Source organism: Chanodichthys erythropterus, chromosome 10 (genome assembly GCF_024489055.1).
Source record: "Chanodichthys erythropterus isolate Z2021 chromosome 10, ASM2448905v1, whole genome shotgun sequence".
Lineage (NCBI taxonomy): Eukaryota > Metazoa > Chordata > Actinopteri > Cypriniformes > Xenocyprididae > Chanodichthys > Chanodichthys erythropterus.
Genome location: NC_090230.1, coordinates 9,393,828 through 9,407,182, shown reverse-complemented (window position 1 = coordinate 9,407,182; position 13,355 = coordinate 9,393,828). Strand labels below are relative to the sequence as shown.

At 38.4% G+C, this 13,355-nt stretch overlaps 1 protein-coding gene across 3 annotated transcripts in view; it reads left to right on the top strand.

The window, feature by feature from the left end:
- adarb1a (adenosine deaminase RNA specific B1a) overlaps nt 1–8,470 on the top strand; it is a 45,476-nt gene extending 37,006 nt beyond the window's left edge. For 2 of the 3 annotated variants that reach the window (XM_067395967.1, XM_067395968.1), the window contains exons 9-11: nt 4,232–4,413; nt 4,507–4,685; nt 4,804–8,470. In XM_067395967.1, the coding sequence (XP_067252068.1) occupies nt 4,232–4,413; nt 4,507–4,685; nt 4,804–4,980 (538 nt within the window). In that variant the 3' untranslated portion in view covers nt 4,981–8,470. The remainder of the gene's footprint in view (nt 1–4,231; nt 4,414–4,506; nt 4,686–4,803) is intronic. The other variant, XM_067395969.1, reaches the window with a different exon arrangement.
- Nucleotides 8,471–13,355: the final 4,885 nt, after the last annotated feature.

Genomic DNA, 13,355 nt, shown 5'->3' with positions numbered 1-13,355 from the left:
CCCTTCGACATGAGTGTAGACAGGAGGATCTGGTGGTTCACTGTGTCAAAGGCAGCAGACAGGTCCAGCAAGATGAGTACTGATGATTTTGAAGATGCTCGTGCCAGTCTCAGGGCTTCAGTGACTGAGAGCAGGGCAGTCTCAGTAGAGTGGCCACTCTTGAAACCAGACTGGTGGTTGTCAAGGAGGTTGTTCTGTGAGAGATAAGTAGACAGTTGGTTGAATACAACTCTCTCAAGTGTCTTAGCAATGAAAGGAAGAAGGGATACTGGTCTGTAGTTTTCTAAAAGAGCTGGATTCAGAGTGGGTTTCTTAAGCAGTGGGGTAATCCTAGCCTGCTTAAAAGCTGTGGGAAATGTTCCAGTGTGAAGGGAGGAATTGATAATGTGAGTGAGTGCAGGTAGAATTGAGGAGGAGATGGCCTGAAGAAGAGGAGTGGGGATAGGGTCTAGCGGACAGGTAGTAGGGTGATTGGAAAGAATGAGTTTGGAAACATCTGCCTCAGAAAGCATGGAGAAGGAGGGGAGAATTTGTGTGTTTTCAATTAAGATGTTCTTGTCAGTGTGTGGTGTGGAGAATTGGCCGCTGATGGTTGTTATTTTATGTGTGAAGAAAGTGGCAAAGTCATCAGCTGTAAGAACTGATGTGGGAGGGAGGGGAGGAGGGCAAAGAAGAGAAGAGAAGGTTTTGAAAAGTGTTCGGGAGTCATTTGAGTTGTTAATTTTAGTGTGATAGTAGGAGGTTTTAGCATTGGTGACATTAGTAGAGAAAGAAGAAAGGAGTGACTGATATAAGCTAAGGTCAGTAGGATTTTTAGATTTGCGCCACTTCCTCTCTGCAGCCCTGAGTCTAGACCGATGCTCACGGAGAACATCAGAGAGCCAGGGGGCAGAGGGGGTGGCGCGGGCTGGTCTGGTTAAGAGGGGGCAGAAATCATCTAAGCAGGATGATAGAGTGGTGCAGAGAGTGTCAGTAGCAGTGTTAGTGTCCATTGATGAGAATTGGTTAGCGGGAGGAAGTGTGGATGAGACCGAAGAGGATAGATGAGATGGTGAGAGGGAGCGTAGGTTTCGGCGAAAAGTGACGTGTGGTGGGGTGTGTGATGAGTTGGGGGTCAGGTTGAGTGTGAAAGTAATGAGAAAGTGGTCTGAGGTGTGTAGTGGAGTAACCAGTGTATTGTCGGTGGAGCCACAGCGTGTGTAGATGAGGTCCAATTGGTTACCTGATTTGTGGGTAGCTGAGGTAGCCACTCGCTTGAGATCAAATGAGGCAAGCAGCGTGTGGAAGTCAGCAGCCTGAGGTTTGTCTAGGTGGATGTTGAAGTCACCAAGTACTAGCAGAGGAGTGCCATCCTCAGGGAAGGATGAGAGTAACACATCCAACTCCTCCAAGAAGTTACCTAGCTGACCTGGGGGACGATAGACAACTACAACATGAATTTTGGTAGGGTAGGTGATGGTAATTGCATGTGATTCAAATGAGCCATTTTCAGAGAGAGATGGTAAAGGATTGAACTTCCATTCATTGGACATAAGCAAACCAGTACCACCACCCCTCCCAATCTGGCGTGAGGTGTGAGAGAAAGTGAAATTAGAGGAGAGGGCTGCTGGTGTGGCAGTGTCCTCTGGTTTGATCCATGTCTCAGTCAGAGCCATGAGATGGAGATCTGAATAAGTAGCAATAGCTGTGATGAACTCTGCTTTGTTGACAGCAGACTGACAATTCCAGAGCCCAATCGAAATAGAAAACAATGTACTAGGTGACATGGGTAAAGAACGCAGGTTGTTATGGTTGCGCTGGTTACAGCGTGTAGCATGCGATTTACGAGGGTTAGTAATAGTGGGAATTTGTAAGCACATATCTAAAACAAGTCAAAAGACAGACAAGAACACACGGTATAAAGAGGAAAGAAAGAAAAGAGCAATACTCAAGTGTCTTGTCGGTGTCGTTGCTCGGTGGAGTCGCACAGGTAGAGTCGCTGGTCTTTACACTCTTCGGTCTTCACACGAGGAGGGCTTCACATGAGGGCTGCCGCGTCCGCTGCCGCGGTACACTGTGCACTTATACCAGCTTATTACAACGTTAGTTCAGCAGACCACGCCTTACTGACTCAGAGCAAACGAAACCAAACGCGATTTGCCACGTGACCTCAGTAAACAAGCAGTAAAGCAACTATACAGCACTAAAATCAACTAGAAACGACAGCAAAACATAAAAAATATTTGCATATGCCAGCCCATGTTCCCAACATTATGAAAGGCATTAGACAAGCCAGTATTAACGTCTGGATGTGCACAGCCGAATCATCAGACTAGGTAAGCAAGCAAGATCAATAGCGAAAAATGGCAGATGGAGCAATAATAACTGACATGATTCATGATATCATGATATTTTTAGTGATATTTGTAAACGGTCTTTCTAAATGTTTCGTTAGCATGTTGCTAATGTACTGTTAAATGGGGTTAAAGTTACCATCGTTTATTACTGTATTCACGGAGACAAGAGCTGTCGTTATTTTCATTATTAAACACTTGCAGTCTGTATAATTCATAAACACAACTTCATTCTTTATAAATCTTTCCAACAGTGTAGCATTAGCCGTTAGCCACGGAGCACAGCCTCAAATTCATTCAGAATCAAATGTAAACAATATTACAGTATACAATACTCACATAATCCGACGCATACATGCCGCATGCATGACGAACACTTTGTAAAGATCCATTTTGAGGGTTATATTAGCTGTGTAAACTTTGTTTATGCACTGTTTAAGTTAAGCGCGAGCTTCGTGGGCGGAGCATGAGAATTAAAGGGGCAGCAGCATAAATCGGCTCATATTTAATGATGCCCCAAAATAGGCAGTTAAAAAAATTAATTTAAAAAAATCTATGGGTTATTTTGAGCTGAAACTTCAGACACATTCAGGGTACACCTTAGACTTATATTACATCTTGTAAAAAAACGTTCGATGGCACCTTTAAAGTTTATGTGAAAGTAAATGTAGAAGTCCCAAAACTTTTGGCAATATAGTGTATTTCAAGAAAGTGGGACTTGTTTTTATGCATCAGGAATTTATTGAACAAGTGTTTGGAGGGGTGGGATTGAAAAATAAATGTATATTGAAATATAAAGTCAATTAAATTTTTTTTTGTGTGTGTGTGTGAAATAATGTGCATTGACTAATTGAAATATCTAAAATAAATAAATAAATAAAAAGTGTGTGTGTGCATTACAAATATTATAAATTCGAATTTAAAAGTTCGTCTTTGCAATAATTATGAACTTCAGTGGGGGTTTATTTATTTTTTTGCAAATCTATTTGAATTTGTCCTTTTCATGTTTTATAATAAAACTGTTTCTTTTTGATTTCCCATCTTATTTTTTTGAAGTATGCACAGTTTAGATGACTTTTTCTATGTAAAACATGGCTGAAGCTTCAGTTGATGATTTGTATTCAATGTATTAAAAAAAAAAAGGCTGCTGACATCAGGTGGCCCACTTCTGTGTCAACACCTATCCTTGATCCACTCAACGTCGAACTCTTCCTGTGACAGTCTCACTTTTTTCCACCTACCACCTTTAATGAGTCCATCTCATTAGCATTCTGTCGCCTGCATCCAGTGGCACTCAGAAAGCAGCTGATTGGCTGTCTTCTTGGCTCTGAAACCCCAATCACTTCAGCTCTCTCCAGAGCGGGGGGCTCCCTGGAGCAGGGGCATTTGGCCCCTGATTAGGACTCTGATTATGGCCTCCAAAATACAGCCGTCCCGCTGAGGGAAGCCTGCTGCCGCAAACACATCCGCATGCCTCATGTTGGATACCAAGAATCCCACTCCAGTTAAACGCGGTCGTTATCATGCAGCTGTGAGCCAAGGCTTTTCGAGAGCTCGAATCTCATGCGTCACCTATGGGGAAGAAAAAAATAATTCTGAAGGCCTTAAAGAAATCACAGTGATTGAGATTATAGAACCCAGGTGTTATTTTTCCGATCACTTCAATGGTTGCTGTAAATATGTCTGTGTGCAAGTGCTTTTTCTTGACATCAGGATGTTGTTTCATTCCTTTTGTGGCTTGTTCTGCAACAGGTTTCATGCTGTATGTCCACAGGGGGCGACTCATTTTGTACCGCTTGCAGCCAACGACTTCTTTCTACCATCAATGAACAAGGTTCACCAGGCGCACACCTGTAATTTTCAATAACATCTCTTTTTTTCCCTCTCTGCTTTTGTAGATGGAACGTGATTGGAGTGCAGGGGTCTCTTTTGAGTTACTTTACAGAACCCATCTATTTCTCCAGTTTAATTCTGGGAAGTCTGTACCACGCCGACCATCTTTCCAGAGCCATGTATCAGCGTGTTGCCGATATGGACGATCTGCCCCAGCCGTTCATTCTTAACAAGCCCCTTCTTAGTGGTAAATCATCTCAAATGAATGACTCATTGATTAATTGTATCAAGTTTTTTCTACTCTTTGTCCAACCACATTTGTTTCTATTCTCCTCTGCAGGTATTAGTAACACAGAAGCAAGGCAACCTGGGAAAGCTCCCAACTTCAGCGTCAACTGGACGGTCGGAGATCAGGGGTTGGAGATCATTAATGCCACCACGGGGAAAGATGACCTTGGAAGACAGTCTCACCTCTGCAAACATGCTCTCTACAGTCGCTGGGTCTGTCTACATGCAAAGGTAAAGCATTTCTTTAAAGGTGGATGATACAGGATACCTCAAAACAACCAAGGATTAATTTTTAATTAATATGGTAACTTGGTCTATTAAAATGCCAATATCCATTTACCTCTCTCAGCTCAGTGAGACTCTGCGGATCCGAGGATCTTGTCCGGGCTCCTACCATGAGGCAAAACAAGCGGCAGTGGAGTATCACGCAGCTAAACAAACTCTCTTCAAAGCTTTCAGCAAAGGGGGACTGGGAGCGTGGGTTGAAAAGCCCATTGAACAAGACCAGTTTTCCCTCACCCCTTAGGAGAAATCGAGAGAAAGGGATTGTCTGCAAAAGATCTTTTGTACATTTACATGGAATGCAATGTTTTAATCTAACCTCCGCAGTTGTCACTTTTTTGCTTCTGTTATTATTGCAAGTCACTCAGTATCTTTTATCTATAAAAACATGGTTATGTTCATAATGGCTGGCTTAAAAAGAACCCAACTGGAAACTAGGTAAAAGGTGGACAACACCTATTGACTTTAATGCTGGCTTGATTTTAAATCCGTAATGTAGTAATGATTTTAACCTGTTAACTGCCTTTTTGAGCATAGATCTGAACATAAATGGTTGTAATTCATGAATGCTTTTGAATACAGACCTAAGGTTGGTCTCTTTTTAAAAAGACACTCAGCAGATTATTGCAGAAGTGAAAGCAGCTTAAAAAATGAAAGTGTAAAAAAGTTATAGAAGTTTAAGTTTATTATAATGTACTGAACTAAACATTTTTTTTATTTTATACAAAATAATGTTTTACAAATCAATTTTTTGAACTGCAAAATTGCTAGAAAATCAAAGCCACAAAGTCAAGTTGTGTTCCAAATTTGAAGTTAATATCACAAAAGGTTTAGGTTTTTAAGTACCATTTCTATTGTAATGTAGTATCCAATTTCAAATTCATGATGAATTTTGAATGCTTAAAGGTAGGGTAGGCCATTTTTATAAACATATAAAAATATATATAAACTTTTTGTCATACTCTTCACATTCTGATAGCAAACAATAATAGAAGTGGTCTAAATATTAAAATGTACATATATGTTCTGTGGAAGTGTCAGGTCCAAAAAATGTTTGTCAAATCATTGCATTCGCTCTGAATGCAATAATACAATGTCCTACCTACCTGTCAACAGAGTTGTAGACAGTCACTGAGCACCACAAACAGTAGCTGGCTTTTACAGTTCCTCCTGAACCAAAACAACAAGCTTATGCTGCATTCACACCATGTCATAACTGTAATTACGAGATGGCAATCCGTGATGTTCTGCCCGGAGCTGTTCACGTCCTCAGACTCGGATTTATGCGTTTCTTTGTCAACACTGTCTAACATAAGATAGCTAAGTAATGGCTCCGTAAGTTGTTTACAGACATTATTATTGTAATGTTATGTGCTTTGAAACATGAGGTAACACCTTCTCTTGAGACGCTTTGCAGACTCTGCTGTGTGCGTTCATGTGTTTTGGAGGAGGCGTGGCTTTGGGGACGGTTTGAAGGGAGGGTGGAATCTCATGCTTTCAAAGCTAGTCTGCTGTTGTTAGCCTCTCTATAATTGCCTACCCTACCTTTAAGCTTTAGAATGATACCTAATTTATGATTACTAAAATATGTGATAGGGAAAAAAGGCAAAAAATGTGATAAGGAAAAAAAGGCAAAAAAATAAAGTGCACCAAGTTAAAAGTGCAAGCGTGTGACAGTTAACAGGCTAAACTTATACATTTATATGATTATCTGTTTTTTTTTTATATATTTTGTTTTATTTGTGTACTTACTCTGCAGCATTGAAATAAGTTAGCTGCTTCAAAGCATGAAACCATATAATATGAGACTATGTATGTTTTTCTGTCTTACAAACCTCAAAGGAGGTTCCAAACAGAAAGTTTTCTTTAAGCACAAGGGACACACTGATCAATATTATGGTTGCTATAACCCAGCAGCTTGGTTGAACAAAAATCCCCAACATTGTGAACATTGCGCATTTCAATATGTATGTACCGATATTGGATAAATAAGAACATCTTCTGATACCTATAGTTATCAGAAGACCCTGATAAACAGTATATAACTCAGAATACAAAAATGAATAATTTTATTCTCTATAGCAGTGGTTCCCAAACGTTTTAGCGTGGAGTACCCCTGAAGGGATTAACATTCTGCGTACCCCCTCTCTTCACACAACTCACACAAAGTATGTTTTTGTATCGGAGAAAGTTTGAGTCTTAAATCAGAGTTAATCCACTATGCGAGTAAGTACTCAATCCCCACTTTTACAAAGGTGCATTGTCGAGAACGACAGTAATTTAGCGCGATTTGAGGCAGCAGATTCTGCACGCAATCTATCATATATGCATGCTGCTTCTGTGGATAGTCATTTTTTGACTGCAAATGATGAGGTAATTTGATTAAATGTACTGAATACGGCATTTTGGCCGTTAGAAATACATGCTCGGTTTTAGTATTATTTTAAAGTAGAATTAAATTAACTACTCAGCACGTACCCCCTTTTGTCACCTCACGTACCCCAGTTTGGGAACCACTGCTCTATAGCATCTTTTCCACATTTAACTAACTTAAGGTGCTTTATGAAATGTCAAACTGCAATTGATGCTAGTAATTACCAAGCTAGAGATATTTTTCAACTGTCCACTTCCCTTTTGATTGATAGAACATCAATTGGCTGTATAAATAATTAGCCGGTGTTTAATAACTTGGATAATTAAATATATTGGCCAATATCTGATTGATCATTCCAAAAAATAAATATAACAAAATGACCCGACAGGCTTCACTCAGCATATAGGTAAAATCTGTGCTGAACACATATTTTTATTTTATTTGTAAATGTATTTCTATTTTTATGTTGTTGTTGTTGTTTTTATTTGTCTACAACTATGTTTGCTTTATTGTAAAATTAAATATAGTTTTCTGTTTAGATTGATTTTGTCACCTAATTTCTCATTTAATGTTAAGAATGCAATGCCACGTTAATCAGATTGCAGATGGGGAAGATTTGTTTCTTTTTTTAAAGAAGTGGTACAGGGATTTGGTTATCAGATGTTTTTTAATGATTGTAATTATGTAAATACTAAATTACAATGTTATAGATTCCAGAAATCTGCTTTGGATTTCATATTGATTATTTTGGTCTTGCCCCAAACGTGTTCTTGTTTGCATGCGTCAGTGAATTACGCAAGACCGCAGGGTGTCCCATATGTTATTTTTTTTTAATCATAAAGGGGGGTTTTTTGTAGCCGCAGTGCACACTTTTGCAGAGCACTGGTGTGAACTGGTGTCACAACAGGTTTCTTCTACCCAACAGTCTATGCTGCATTGCATCACCTAAGTGTGGACTTCTCAGAAGACTGAGAGCAACATTTGGGACCGGGCCTTTATTGTTTTAATTGGGATTTTTTGTCTTTGCTCAACAGGAGATCTAGAATCATTGTAAACTCTAGAACTCAACCTAGTTATGTCGATATGTGAACTTGTCCTGGAAAATTCTCATGATGCCACTGTGTTGTGCAATTCAGGATACTCTTTGTTGTCCAACATGGATCCGGTTTGAACTGGTTCAGAAGTGCTGCACCCAAGCAGACTTAAACGCTGCATGAGTTTTCACATGAGAAGAAAAGATTAAAAGGACAGGATGTACTGTATGAAATTAAAACAATCTTAGTGGTTTACTTTGGTCCATCTTTTGTCTTATGTTTCCCACAAAACACCAAATGTAATGGACATTGCAAAAGGTTTTTCTTATAATCCTGAAAGTTGTGCTTAATTTCCAATAAATAGTATTATGTGCAATTGTACTTTCGAAAGCTTGAAAGTTTTTAAATATCCAAAACAGTTTAATAGACTTGGCGAGGGGATTAAAAACACGTTTTCACTGTTCTGTGCGTTCTTAAGAACAAAAGAGTTTCAAGTGGATTTGAGTTCTAATTCCACAAAATTATGACCTTTTGTTTACCCGCAATACCGGCAGGCAAAATGAAAAGATTAGCGGTGTGGTAATCGCAGTGACTAGAGTGAAATTGTGTTTATCTGAGCTTGCAGGCTCGTTGTGCCAGATTGGTCTTTGAACAATGGCACTTTCGGCTAAAGTGCTTTTATCCATGACTCCTTTAATTCACATTCAGGAGTGTTTTCTCTCTTTTTACATTAACATTTATCATTTTTGAGGACTGAGCCCTTTATTTCTCTAAAGAATGCAAGAAGTCCTCAAAGCATGTTTGTATTCTGTTACATGTGTTTTTACACTTAAATAGAAATGGTAATATACTGAAATGTAAATAAACATAAGAATCTCAAAGTAAAAACATTTACAAAAGATTTTACTTTTACAAAATGAATATTAATATATATATATGTACAAGTAATTTCACTGCAAAGATAGTTTAATTTTGCAAGGAAGTATGGAGAATATATTCCCATATACTATGTGCATCCAAAACAAACTAAAGTTCAGACAGGAAAGATATTCTCAAGCAGTTATTTTTCTTTCCTCTCCCAATTGTATGAGAAGGGTTTCAGATAATCCGTACAAACCTGTGGCTTCCCTCTCACAGCTGTCCCACTTCTACCCATGGTGCATTGGGAGCATGTGGGTTTGGGCCATATCAGCTCTCCACACCTGTGCAAGGTGAGAAAGTGGGAGATAATCCCGGCACGGATTTGCCTCATCTCTGCGCTTCACAGAAACCTGAACAAACAAAATAAAGTAACCTTATCGGCCATCAAAACTTTAAAAACTTCCACGATCTGTCTGCACCATCTTTAGCTTCAGAGAACTTCTAGTGCGAGAAGAAGAAAGCTCCCCTCTGCTGTGCAAACTGTGTGGATGTATTTACGGTTCAGGGAAGAAACGAGAGATTTGCGGATGATTTTCAGAGTTCGATCAGACTCAAGGTGAGGCAGGATTAGTGTTAGATGCCTTTCATGGCTTCTAGCTTCAACCTTTATCTCCAAATTGCCTTTCAGAAGGTGAAGTGTGTAAAAAGAGAAAAGCTGTGCTCTTTCTGCCCTTGTCGTTGGAATCATAGTGGTGCATTTCATTCCGCTTAAATATTTTTTGTTGAACGTAATTTCAAGGCATTGTACGCAAGCACAACATGTCAGTTGTTTTGGTTGCTTCAAATTGGCAAAGTGAGATAAGATGATTTGAAGAGCGAAAAAAAAAAAAAAAAAGTCAGGGGCTTTTGGATGAAAGCATTTTACCTCAAAGAAAATTGACTCAGAGTCAAGTACTTACGACCAAAATCTCAGACAAAGCACACAAAGTTCAATTTTTGATGGACATTTCATTTTTTTTCTCTTATACCTCAAGTAAACATGCAATTGTATTTCACAGAACTAAACTAATGAAAAAATCCACAAATAATTAAATTTATAATAAGTTCCATAACAATATTTACACACTTCAAGTTCAAATGTAAATTTAATTGATAAATTAAATTCTGGATGAGCTGGTCTACACTGTTGTGATAACACTGATTTGCTTGTGTCTTTAATCCAGAAACCTCTGCACCTCGATTCATTTGTCACAGCTCGTTTATTCATTCGATTTGCCGCCATTAAACTACTTAATGGACCGTCCGGGCCTTTTAATGTCAACAGACCAGAGAACAGACACCAGAGGCAGAGCATCTTACCTGAGTTAATGGTGCATCAACGTGAATCTTTCACCTGGTGCTGAAAACATGACCTACCTGTTCAACATGTCAGGATGAAGAAATGTGCTTCTGTCTAAGAACGTAGTTCCACATGAAATTAACCATTACTACCAATAAAAAAAAACAAAAAAACATGGTTACTATTAGGGCTGGGTACCGAACTCGATACTTTTTAGGTACCGATCGAACTGCCTCGATACTACCGAGTATCGAAAAGTGTCTTGTCGGTATTTCGGTACCTCAGAATGGAGCCGAGTAGAGGGGCGGAGAAATGCTTTCGCTGTCTCGTTGAGCAGCAAGTAACGTTGCGCTACATTGTTATTTATATCTAAATATATAAAACTATACGCGCGAGAGAGACCCTATGTGCGAGAGGGCGATTGAATCAACGGTTTCGTTTTCAGTTTATCTCCGAATGGACGGGTGAGAAACGGCTGTTTATGTGAGCAGCCGGTTCACTACAGATACTGTTAACAGAAAACAAAAGTGTAGCACTGCCTGCAGAAACAGCGGAACGCGCAATGTTTTTTGTAGTCTAAGGTACAACACACACAGGGGCGTAAATTTCATCTGACAGTAGGGGGGGACAATAAACATAAAATTTATTAAGAGCAATTTTTGAAGGGGACACAAATAACTTAAAATTTTACTTATAAGGAATATATGTAATGTTACACAGAAGAAAACCTACTATTATTAGTATAGCATGGAGTCTGCCATTATGCTCATTGTTTCTCTTTGGTTCAATGAAAAAAAACTGACTAAATTGGCCAAAATATTCTTCAAAATCTTATATATACATATATACATATATATATTGTTATATATTATATATTATTTTATTTTTTTAGGTTGTTTACAACCAAGTCACCAAAATAAGATGAATACCAAAGTCCCTTTTAGTTTTCACACTGAGCATAACCGAACACATAACAGAAAATCTATTAGCCTTATTACAGTTGACATATTCTTTTTACAGTGTTAATTGTTGTTGGTGTGGGTGACTTATAATATCCAACATGCTATGTAAATAAGCTAGGTAACATTACAATCGTAGGGGCGTAAATTTCATCTGACAGTAGGGGGGGACAATAAACATAAAATTTATTAAGAGCAATTTTTGAAGGGGACACAAATAACTTAAAATTTTACTTATAAGGAATATATGTAATGTTACACAGAAGAAAACCTACTATTATTAGTATAGCATGGAGTCTGCCATTATGCTCATTGTTTCTCTTTGGTTCAATGAAAAAAAACTGACTAAATTGGCCAAAATATTCTTCAAAATCTTATATATACATATATACATATATATATTGTTATATATTATATATTATTTTATTTTTTTAGGTTGTTTACAACCAAGTCACCAAAATAAGATGAATACCAAAGTCCCTTTTAGTTTTCACACTGAGCATAACCGAACACATAACAGAAAATCTATTAGCCTTATTACAGTTGACATATTCTTTTTACAGTGTTAATTGTTGTTGGTGTGGGTGACTTATAATATCCAACATGCTATGTAAATAAGCTAGGTAACATTACAATCGCTAAAGTAGTGGACTCACGGGGGGGAAATAATCACTTCATCCGATGTTTTTGAATAAAATAGCCTTGACAGCCGACTTACTGGAACTAATCTGTCTGTAGAATTGTTCTCTCCCGCCGGCGCCGCCGGACTTCTACAGAATCTACACACACGCGAGTGTGACGTGCGTGGTGGACCAAACCACTGTGAGGCAAGGGAGGGGTGACTCAAAATGTTTCTAAACTTAAAACGCCCGTTTGCGTTTGTATTGCTTCACTACTTACATAATTATTTTAAGTTTATATAATTTATGTACAATACTTAGCGTGGTTATTACTTATATTTTTTTTTGTGGGGTGGGGGGGGGGGGGGCAGCACTCAGATGGGGGGGGGGGGTCCTGACCCCCCTGTCCCCCCCGCGATTTACGCCCCTGAACACACAGCAGCTTTACATCAGCGTTCGTCCCTCAAGTCTATGGAAACACGCGACCGGTTCATGACTCTGCCTCTGGCTCCAGAACGCGAACAATTCAAGAACAATTCTGATACAAGAGGTATCAGCGTCCTCCTGATACTGCGGATAATCTGCGGGTCGGGCCAAGTAATAAAAAAAAAAAATAATAACATTCAAATTTATTGCGGGTGGATGAGAGATGAATCATTAATGTGTTGATTTTAATAAAGACACAGAACTCTTATTTCACGGTAAGACGCAACGAACTTGCGTCACTCTTACTTCCGCTTTGATCTTGTTAATAATAATTAATTTTTTGAAGAACAATTGCTGAGTGATTTAAAAAGAGCCTCACATACTTAATTTTTGCATTGAAAACTAAACTTTATTAAAACTATTTGCACTGATTTATTGTGTTGGGTAAATTTTTTTAATTTGTGCTTTTTTTATTCCCCGCAGTGGCTCAGGAGATGAGTCTTTGAGTCTGAAAAAAAGTCAATAAAGTTAAAATATAAAACCAAAGATTTTTTTGAGGTTATGTAATCTTGTTTAAACATATTTTATAAAACTGGTACCGAAAAAGGTATCGTTTAGGTATCGGTATCGAAGTCAAGGTATCGGTATCGTCTCGGTATCGAAAATTTTTGAACGATACACAGCCCTAGTTACTATAGTTAAACCATACCAACCACAAATTAAACATGGTTTTGCTACACTAACCATAGTTTAACAGTGTTTTTTGTAGTAAAACTGTAGTTATACAAATGGTAATCAATCCTCCAAAAAACATGATTACACTTTTACTATAATAAAAGCATGGAGAATTTTCACATAGCACTGAAAAGAAGTGAATAACTTAGTAAATTAACAAGTAACAGAATAGCTACTCTAAAATAGGATGTAACTCTGACATTCACTGTTTGAAGGAGGCCTTATATTAATTAATTCACAGCAGCCGCAGCGATAATAATTGTAATAACGT